Below are 11,136 nucleotides of genomic sequence, written 5' to 3' on the forward strand. Positions count from 1 at the left end.
AATGGCACTCAACAACAACAACAACCTGGGAAGATGGTTTTCAAAGACAAGGTGCAGAAATGGTTGGCGAGTTCCAACCACCTCTGTCGGGGACTGGAATAGAAGAGAACAGGGAGAAATGATCCATTTTGGTAATAACCAAACACTGAAACAGCAGGCAACAAAGTGCCACTAGATACAAAACACCTCCACATCTACACTTGTGCAGTTAGGGCTCAGGAATGACATGGTGAACACCAGATACTTCAGAAGTATCTGCTGACCTTCTGACCTTCAGGATAGGTGAGTGGAAGAATCTGCTCAGAGAAGGGCAGACCAGGGACTAGAAGTGGGATCCCTGCATCTGTGGTACACGCTCTATTTCATCACGAGACCTTCTAGGTATCTAGGAAGCCAAAGGACTATAACACCAACAGAAGTAAGGCATCATCAAAGGTCTGGGAAAGGTCACTCTGCAATGTCATTAGCAGATCATCTCTTTTCACACTAGGCACTCTGATATATTTAATACTTCACAGTGGCTGGAAGGAGTAGGGCAGTAAGAGACGGTAGGTGCCACTGGTTACGCCCAAGATCCTTTGAGGACTTTGGCATCAATCAGGTCGGTGATGGATCTGATCTTGGATCTCAGAGGGAAAAGGTAAAGTTGTCAACAGCTGTGCCCAGGAGCAGCTGTGGTGGGTATCTGGAGGGGAAAGGAAGAGATTCAGGGTCCTGTCCAGTCTGGCTGCCCATTCATGCCCATTCAGAAGGTGGAGACAAGAGTCTATGACTGCATTCTGGGCAGTGGCTGCTCTGTCACAGTGGCTGGCTTCTCCTCCAGCTCCACGATGTGAAGGCTGAGGTGGTCCCTCCATGCCCCACTCAGCAGGGAGGACAGTGCTGGTGGGTCCTCCATAGTCAAATGAGGAAACACAAGCATCTCATTCTTGAGGGGGAAGCCACATTTCTCCATGGCAGGTCTGGTGGTGCCAGGGGTCACCACAAAGAGTCGGCAGATCCACGGCCCACCAGCCGCTTGGCAAGATGGCTGACTAGTGAAGTTGTTCAGGGCTTGGCATAGGACCCAGTCCTCTGTCCCAGCCATGTCCACCACCTCCACAGGTGAGTTCAGGCCCGAGAGGCGCAAGAGGTGCCGTGGGGGCATGTAAGTGTGGGTAAAGAGCAGTGTGTAGTGGGTAGGTACATTTGGGAGCACAGGTGCATGAACTACCTGCTCCAGGTGTCCCAGGCCAGGCACAAGGCCCCCCTGGTGCAAGCAGCCAAAGAAGAGGGCCCCCAGGACATTGAAGAGGACCAGAGTACCCTTCCAGGGCACAGGCTGGGTCTGAGGACTACAGAGCAAGACTAATGGTACCAGGAGGGGAATCAGGAACCGAGCCTCCTGGTGGCTAAAGGCAGACAGCAGGGTCAGTGGCGTGAAGTAGAGGAGGAGGAGGTAAGACCTCGGGCTGGACAGCAGGCTCTGGGCACCCACCACCCTCAGGAGGCCTAGCTGTGTAAAGGCACGGGTGCAGGTCTGCAGCTGCTGCCACATAACCTGTAAGGCCTGGGCGTGCAGCAGCCCAAAAAGCAGGAAACCGTTGGCCACCAGGTGGGTGAGCCGCACATGCGTACCGTGTCTGGCCAGATTCTGGGGATCCAGGTTGTAGTGCAGGAAGTTGGCAGGTGTTAGGACCAGCGCACTGGCTCTAGATGGGCTGGAGAAATACCAGCTGTCTACGGCCACAAACCCTGCTGCTGTGAGGGCTGCCCCTGGGAGTAACTCCAAGGTCTTATAGGTCAATGACTTGAAACCAGGCTTCAGGGTTCCACCAAGGGCCCAGTGGAAGAGGGGAACCAGAGCAAAAGCCAGAAAGGTGGGGCGGTTGAAGAAGCCAGCAGCCACGACACCTCCAAGAAGCCAACTGTGCCACCAGGGACTTGGAGCAGGCTGCTTACACGTGAGTCTGCCAGCTAGGCGGGGAGACACGAGCACCAGCAGCCACGCGAAGAACAGTCCCTCGATGGTGTTGGAGAAGGTCCTTGTGTAGAAGACCAGGGTGACGTAGGAGCCAGCCAAGAGGACCAGGGCATTCCAGCGCTCTGCCCCCAATAGCGGGGCCAAGTGATACACGGTCCCATCCAGGGCAAAGGAGAGGGCGGTGAGGAGGAGCCGGGGCCCCACCAGCAGCATGTAGCCACTTACCCGGCCAGGCCAAAGCCCCAGCTGTTCCCAGATCCTGAGCAGCCAGAAGGCAGAACCAGAAGTCAGCAGTGGGAACACGACTGTGCGGCAGGAGCTGCTGGGGCCAAACTCCCAGGGTCTCTCGGCCTCCATGCCCAAGATGTCTTCTGCAGGGAAAGAGGCAGAGGTGAGCCAGGACCAAGCTCAGGGCAGGTGGCAGGTGGAATTCTAGGATGACTCCCAAGATTTCTAACTGACAGTAGCCCTGTATAGGGTTTCTGAGGCTGTAAATCTTTATGGGAGCAGAAAGCCTCATTTTACTGCTGCGAAACAGCTGTTAGGTTTGAATTACTTGCCTTGCAGTTAATAGCCCAACTCATAACCCAGCCCCCCTAGTGCACCAAAACCAAAACACCATGATTCTGTCTCTTGGCGGCACCACTGTTACAAAGTAGCATGATTCCATAGAGTTTTCTTATAATATTTACAGAATAAGAAGCCCTGGGTTCAAGCAAAATGAAGTCATCTTGGAAGCAGCAGTCAAGAAATCAAACAACAGATTGCATTAGGCAAACCTGCTGCACAAGACCTCTTCAAAGTGTTCAAGAGTAAAGATGTCAGTTTGAGGACTAAGGTATGCCTGATCCAAACAATGGTATTTTCAGTAGCCTCCTATGCATGTGAAATTTGGACATGAATAAGGAAGACTGTAGAAAAACTGATGCATTTGAGTTATGGTGTTGGAGGAGAATATTAAAAGTGAAGTTGTGGACTGCCAGAAAAACAAACCAATCTGTGTTGGACTAAGTGCAGCCAGAATGCTCCTTGGAAGCCAGATGGCCAGGCTTTGTCTCTCATACTTCAGACATATTATCAGGAGGGATCAGTCCGTGCAGAAGGACATCATGCTTGGTAAAAAGAAGGGTCAGCGAAAAAGAGGAAGACCGCCCCCCCCCCCAATGAGATGGATTGACACAGTGGCAGCAGTAATGGGTTCAAGCACTGACTTGATGGCACCTAACAACAACAACAACAAGCTTTGGTAGCACAGCAGTTAAGCACTTGGCCACTATCTGAAAGGTTGGCAGTTAGAACCTTCCCAGTGGGTAAAGACCTGGAAATTTGCTCCCATAAAGATTGGTGGTGTGCCGTGGAGTCGGTTCCGACTCATAGTGACTCTGCATAGGTTTCTGAGGCTGTAAATCTTTACGGGAGCAGAAAGACTCATCTTTCTCCCGCAGGGCAGCTGGTAGATTCAAACTGCTGACCTTTCAGTTAGCAGCCTAGCTCATAATCCACTATGCTCTCAGGGCCCCCCTATAAAGATTACAGCCTTCAAAACTCTACAGAGCAATTCTCTCCTGTCACATGGGGTCGTTATCAACTTGGTGACACCTAACAGCAGCAGTGACCACCACTTCTTTCTTCTATGGTGGCACCGGGTGAGTTCTAAGTGCCAACCTTTAGGTTAGTAACTAGTGGAAACCATTTACATCACCCAGGCTCTTTGCCATAGTGTGTCCCAAACCAAACCCTATTGCCGTCAAGTCTGTACCAATTCACAGCAACTCTATAGGCCACAGTAGACTGCTCTGTAGGGTTTCATCCTTACAGAAGCAGACTGCCGCCTCTTCTTCCTGCAGAGTGGCTGGTGGGTAGGACTATGGAACTTTAGGTTAGCAGCTGAGCACTTTAACCACTGTGTATTCAAGTCCTGCATAATCCCTTGGACTGTGAATATCATGGGTTTTTCTCCCATGATTACATTATATGACTCAGTTGACTTTAAGAACAGGTCCCTAGCCTAATCACATAAGAGATTCTTCAGCTGGTGATAGAAGAGGCAGTCAGAAGTCCAAAGCAAGAGGAGGATTTGACATGCCATTATTGCTGGCTTGAGGAGGGAGAGGGGCCATTGGCAGGATGTGGGCAGTTTCTAGGAGCTGAGAACAGCCCCAGACAAAGAAACGGAACCCAAGTCCCATAGTGACAAGCCACTAAATTCTGCCAATGGTTAATAAGAATGAGTTTGGAAGCAGATTTTCCCTAGAGCTTCCAGACAAGAATTCAGCCCAGCCCACAGCTTGGTTGCAGCCTTGTGAGATCCAGAGCAGAGTGCCCCCCTGGGTCATGCTAGATGTCTAACCTACAGGACTGTGAGCCAACAAGGTAGGGGTACCTTTAGGCTGCTAAATTTTTGGTGATTTATTTCGTAGCATGGAGTCTTGGTGTGGTGCTGTGGGTTAATGCTCTGGACTACAAAGTCAGTTTGAACTGCAAGATTGGCAGTTCAAGCTCACCAGCTGCTCCTAGGAAACTATACAGGATCGCTATGGGTTGGAACCAACTTGATGGCACTTAACAACAACAACAAATTACGTAGCATAGAAATGAAGCAGAGGAGCACAGCCCTTCAGAACCCCACCCCCTGCCTCCTTTTGAAAGGGAACAGGAGGCTCCGCCCTGGGAGATAAGGTGACACTGTGCCAGGGATTGGGTGTGTAGGGATAGGCAGGGTGAGACTCCATTTATCTACTCAGAGTTTTAAAGTGATCTCAAAATTCAGACCCCAAAACTCTTCTTGGTGATAATGGTTGAGATCCAAAGAGAGGGTGTGTGGGGCTGGAGGAAGGGAATGAACAACAAGGAGACTTCTGTTTTCTCCATGATAGTTATTTTTTTTTATATAAGAAGAATATAATTTGCTCAAGCCGTACTTCTTTAATTAAAAACAAACAAAACAAAAACTTGCTGTCCTGGGCTGGTCTGGGACCCTATGCCCCAACATCCCAGAACTCAGAGGGAAGGGGATGGGGGAGACCTTAGGGAAACAAAACTCAGTTTCTGCAGCTCAACTCCAAGCCCCATAGTCCACAGATTCTCATCCTTGATAATATTCCTGGTTATTTAGAACTAGTTCTACTAAGAGGAGATTGGTCCCTTTGTGGTCCTACTGCTGGGAGAGGCCATGCCTTCAAACTGACAAGCAGTTGTGTATATATGCATCGAACCCTACAGAGGTTTTTGAAGCATGAAAAGCAACAACAGGAGAAAGCAGAAGCAGAGAGAGACAGGAAGCAAGGAATCTCCTAGAAGAACTGTAACACGAGTCAAAGGCTGTAGCACTGAGGATAGCTTGTGGAAGGGGCTCAGCAGCAGAGCTGATAGGAGGCCTGCATGCTGACAGAGGAGCCAAGAGAGCTTTAGTGCACTGAAGAAGGGACATACATACTTCCTGATCCTACTCTGTGGTGTAGCCCCTGGATCCGGATCCCAAGTCGTACCCTGTTTCTTAATAAATCTCTTAACTGTAAGTATGGTCGGTGAGCTCTTTGTGACACTAAGTGAACCCAGAACAGAAGTTGTTGTTATTGTTAAGTGCCATGGAGTTGGTTTTGACTCATAGCAACACTGTTTAGGGTTTCAGAGGAGTGGCTGGTGAAGTTCAAACCACCCTTGCAGTCCAGTGTTTATGAGAGTGCCACTTCACATTCCACAAAGCCCACTCTTTCCTCTTCGTTAGTCACAGAAGCCCTCTGGTTAGTTGGACACTTGATTTTAGGTATAAAGACTACTTTTCACAGCTTCTCTGGCAGCTAGATGTGGTCATTTGGTACATTCTGACCAACAGGATATAAGTGAAAGGAAAGTGATAGTCTCATGTAAGGGACAAATGTGATTTTTTTTTTTTTTTAATGTCCTTAAAGGGAACAGGGATGCCCATTTCCTTTCTGTTGGCTGGAGAGTAGACTTGGTGGTTAGAGCTCCATCTGCCATCTTGAACCATGAGGAGGAAGCTGTGTGTTCACAGCATCTTAAGTTTCCAGCCTGGAAACCATCTTCAGGGTATACTCTACACCCTTCAGTAGTTACGTTCTAACAAGTGAGCATCCCAGGTCTCACTTCCCTCACATTAATCTATAAATAACAGGTTCATTGTCTGGGACCACAGCTAAAGTCCTTCCACCCAGAAGCCCAATGCAGCTTCCTTTCTGAATGATCCATGTTGTGCAGATGCCAAACCCACACACCTATGACAGCTGTCAGGGGCTTTGACCCCTGTGGCCTTGAGAAAACTGGAACGCTGAGTGCTTTGGTAATGGCCGGACAACACCAAAGACTCTGGTGTCTTTATGGCATGTCGTCACTCAGGAAGGCGGGATGAAGTCCCCACCCCCAAGTCTTATTCCACAGAGGCTGTGGCTCAGCTCATGCATGTACTGTCACATGCACAAGCATGCTTCTTCCCCTGCACTCAATATCCAGATAGCAATGCAGCCAGACTTTGCTGCAACTTATGTTGACCACCTCTGGGGAGCTTTACCTGCCATGACCTCAGGTGACTGGAAAAACTCATCTGGGTGCACATAGCCTGTCTGCGGAAGGAGACACCATACCACGCGGAGCAGGCCCAGGCTGCCCCAGAGTGCTCTGGCTGCCATCTTCAGATCACATTGCTGCCAAGACACTGCACCAAGAGCTTTGGGTGACTTCCTATCTGTGGCAGACACCATTCTGGAATCACACATCTGCACCTGCTGATGACAACACTTGTTAGTTATTGTAACGTAAATGATAATCTGGTCAGCTGTTGGAACAAAGTCAGGATGGGTTTACATGCAGTAATAATGATGAAATAATAGCTGCTGTTTACAGAGTGCCTGCCATGTGCCACCTACTTTATATACACATTGTTTTTAGCTGCAGTTGAATAGGTTCTGACTCCTATCGACCCTACTCATAAACGGTCCTCACAGTTGTTCCTTTGCTTGGGCCCACTGTTGTAGTCACTGAATTAACTCATCTTGTAAACGGTGTGCTTCTTTTCCACTGACTCTCAATATTTTTTAAGCATGATACCCTCTTCCAGGTCTGGTCCCTCATAACACATCCAAAGTATGATAAGACGAAGTCTTGCCATCCTTGCTTCTAAGGAGAATGCTAGCTGTATTTCTTTAAGACAAATTTGTTAGTTTTTCTGGCAGTCAATTATATTCAATATTCTTCACCAACATTATAGTTCAAATGAATCAGTTCTTCTTTTGTTTTCTTTATTCATTGTCCAGCATTCAATTGCATATGAAACAATCGAAAATACCATGGCTTTGGTCAGGCGCACCTCAGTCCACAAAATGACATCTTTGCTTTACAGGACTTTACTAAAGTCTTTTGTAGCAGGTTTGCCCAGTGCAAAAAGCCATTTGATATCTTGTCTGCTGCGTTCATGGGCATTGAATGTTGACCTCAGTAAAACAGATTTCTGATAACTTCAATCTTTCTTGTTTTCGTGTATCACAATGCTGCCTATTGGTCCAGAGGACACGTGCTTTCTTTGTGTTAAGATGCAATCCACACTGAAGGCTAATGTAGTCTTTGCTCTTCATAAATAAGTGTTCACATCCTCGTCACTTTCAGCAAGCAAAGCTGTGTCATCAGGACTAAATCAGGCAATGTTCTGCTGTTATTCTCTTTCTCTCTCTGTTGGTTTTTTTTTCCCCCCTACATTTTTATTGTGAATTGAGTGAAAGTTTACAGGGCAGATCATCAATTTTACATTCAATAAATTATTTCTTTGTTTCATTACAATGGTTATAATCCCCTCCATGTACCATCAGTTAACTGTATTTCTCTCTATTCACTTTAGCTTTTTTTAAAAAACAACAACACTCAGGCATATATAATAATTTATACCTCTGAAGGGCGCATTCTGCAAGCCTGCCTCCTGGCCACCAGCTCTTAGTCTCTCTCTTCCCATGAATCTACAGTCCTCAGCTGCTCCCCCTTCTCCATGACTCCATCGCTGCTTCTCTGGATAAGATCCTGCATTCTGCTTGTGCTCCTCTCCCTTGATGGTCCTAGGGGCCTCTGTTTCTGGACTGTAAGATTAACAACTCCCCTGTTTTTGTTACAAAACTTCTACCTTTACAATTGTGAGAGTCACAATTAGTCATGATAACAATTATTCACATTGAATCATATGAATCTTATTCCCATCTCTTTTTCACCAGACCCATCTAGACAAGATGAAAACTATTCAGTGGGGGCTCTTTCTCCCCTTCTCCCCCCCTCCCTTAAACTAAACTTCCTCTTTAAACCTTGTAAGCCAGTCAGTCACTTCGTGCCTTTATGGTCCCCTCAGTTTAGGTAGCCAATGTCTAAGTTGCCCTTCCCTATCTACCCTGTGTACAGAGGGGATAGCATTGGTACTTGATATGAAGACTCCTTCCCTCTCTGTTGGTGTTTAGAGTTACTACCTCCATGAGTATTGGTCAGGTTCATCAAATTGTAGCAATTTACCCTTGTTTCCTTTATCAAAAAAAAAATTTTTTTTTTAATCTTCCTCTAGTCAAGTTCTGATTATCAAGCCATCGAGACTAGATCAAATGGGTACTGTTTGCAGGTTTGGGTGTTCTTGTGCAACTCCCCTCACTTCATTTCTGCTGGGTGCTTCACTCTCAGCTTTAGTCCTCTGTGGCTATGTCCTTGTCCATGGGCTCAAGTGTCCCCAGGTCTCACCACACTTTGGACTAACCAGCCCTTCCTCTTCTTTCTCTCATCTCCAGGTCAACAGAAGTCTATGGACTGTGGTCGAACTGAGCCCATTTCTTCATTGTGGCCTTTCCCCCTCTTCCACTCACCAGTAGATCAATGTGGTCACCATTAAGCTTACATGCTTACTCGCATGTTCCCTTTGAGTTTCAGTCTTAGAGGGGAGTTTGTCCTGAAGGAGCTTGATTGCTAGCCTTGATGGTTCTTGGAGAACAGCTTGCTTATTTTTGTGGTTGCCAGTCATGCTGACATTTTTGTTTTGGGTTTTTCCTGATGATCTTTCTTTGAAGATGTATCTTCTGTTGCTCTAACTGTTCCAGGCTGCTCTGCTTGTCCTTGCTAGTGGGAATGTCCCACCTCAGAACGTTCTGGATGTGACTCAGGATTCCACCTAAGGTCCTGTACTCTGCAAAGGCTTTGCAAGAGGCCTATTTCACTGGGCAAGTTCTAGAACCCCTTTTAGTTATTCTAATCAGTTACAGGCTGAAGATGGGCTTACAAATTTTCTGTAATCATGTTTCCCAACATTCCTTTCTATCTCACTCAAGTGTCTATTTTACAATAGTAGATAAGGGAAACCAATATTCATAAGACAGTCAAACATTTTAGTATTATTTACCCTCGTCAAACTATACTTAGATCCCTGTATCACAGACCCCTGTTGTTCCAAGGTTAAGCATGCATCACTATTTAGCTCTATCCCTCTTAAGCCATGCAAACCTGTCTCAGTGTTCCCTGTAGAAGAATTGATGCATTTGAGTTATGGTATTGGAGAAGAATATTGAAAGTACCATGGGCTGCCAAAAGAACCAACAGTTTGTGTTGGAAGAAGTGCAGCCAGAGTGCTCTTTGGAGACCAGGATGGTCAAACTTCATCTCTCATACTTTGGATGTTTTGTCAGGAGGGACCAGTCGCTGGAGAATGATGTCATGTTTGGTAAGGTGGAGGGTCAGAGAAAAAGAGGAAGACCCCCAGAGAGGTGGATTAGCAAAGTGTCAGCACCAATGGGCTCAAGTGTGGCAACAATAGTGAGGTTGGCCCAGGACTGGGCAGTGTTTCATCTGTTGTGCATAGGGTTGCTATGAGTTGGTACCAACTCCATGGCACCTAACAACAACAACAAAATTTATATTTATAATTAGCCAGCAGGACTCAGTTTGGATGATCCCAATTTTGCTGGCAACAACCATCATAGTCGAGCTATTTGAATATATGTCTTCGTTTCTCCATCAGGCCTGATCAAGGTGTTAACCTTGGCTATGTCAATGCCATAGAGCTTCTTCACAGCCTGCCTGATTGGCTGCTGTTGGCCTTGACTTCCACAATGAACACAACAACTGTGCTGTTATCTTCAATCTTCTGCCTCAGTAATCAGAGGCAACTTGATAATAGTAGAGTGGTCAAGGTTTTTTCTCCTGGGAGGGCTCTTCTGAGGGTATTTGAGGTGCCTTTGGAACCTCAGTGTCTTGAGCCATTGGAAGGTGGGTAACTTGCGTATCTTCTTTTTTTGTTTGTGGCTGAGGATGCCTGTCAGCACGGCCTTCTTGGCTTCCCATGCCTTAGCTTTGTCTTCAGCTTTGGGAGGGGCAGGGGCTTGCTTCCTTCTTCGCTTCCAGTGCCGTCTTTGTAAAAAGCTCTGCTGTTATTCTTAAGGTCAATGTTTTTAGACGTAAAACACTAGGACCTTCTTCCTAGTCAGTCTTAGTCTGGACGCTCAACTGAAACCTGCCTACCATGGATGACCCAGTTGATGTTTGAAATACTAGTGGCATAGCTTCAGCATCTCAGTAATACACAAGCCACCACAGTATGATAAACTGACCGATGAATGGTGGTTCATGTATCTCATTGAATTCTTGCCAGTTTACAGATGGCCTCTGTTGAGTAACCTGTCTGCCTCACAGAATTATAAGTGACAGAACTAGGATCTACCCAAGGCCCAAACCCATCCTTCTTCCTCTAAGTTACATTGTTACATTGTCCCTTTCATAGCCCTTGCCTTCCCCCACTCCTTGACCTCTGTGGCTCATGTGATGTTGGCCCAGGAAAAGGGTGGCAGCTTTTTGATCACTTCTGAGAGAAGAGGGAGGGAGCTGGGGTCCAGTCCAGCTGGACTGGAGTGGAGAGATGAGTGTCTTTGTCCTCCAGGGTCTGGAACTGTGACTATGCTCACTAGCTTCAGCTCTTTGGACATTGATGACTCTGCTTGGCTATTTTTGGAAAGCAGTTCTGTTCCTTAACTTCCAATGAAATGAAAATAACTTGGCTTAGCCTAGCTTGTATTCTCCAACCTTCCTGCCCCCTGCTTCTTGGTTTCTCAAGGAGGTTTTTCTGGTAATTCCCATCTTTCTCCAAAACTCTTTCACCTGTACCCTACCTAGAGGAGCTGTTGTGACACCCCCTGATAGGGTGTGTTTCA

General features: G+C 47.0%; 1 protein-coding gene across 1 annotated transcript; it reads right to left on the reverse strand.

The window, feature by feature from the left end:
- Positions 1-766: 766 nt before the first annotated feature.
- Positions 767-6,681, reverse strand: PIGZ (phosphatidylinositol glycan anchor biosynthesis, class Z). The gene is made up of 2 exons (XM_006869441.1): positions 6,492-6,681; positions 767-2,334 (listed from the first exon to the last, which is right to left on the reverse strand). The coding sequence occupies exons 1-2, from the start codon at positions 6,679-6,681 to the stop codon at positions 767-769; spliced, it is 1,758 nt and encodes a 585-aa protein (XP_006869503.1).
- Between the last annotated feature and the right edge of the window lie 4,455 nt (positions 6,682-11,136).

Source organism: Chrysochloris asiatica, unplaced genomic scaffold (genome assembly GCF_000296735.1).
Source record: "Chrysochloris asiatica unplaced genomic scaffold, ChrAsi1.0 scaffold00130, whole genome shotgun sequence".
NCBI classification, from domain to species: domain Eukaryota; kingdom Metazoa; phylum Chordata; class Mammalia; order Afrosoricida; family Chrysochloridae; genus Chrysochloris; species Chrysochloris asiatica.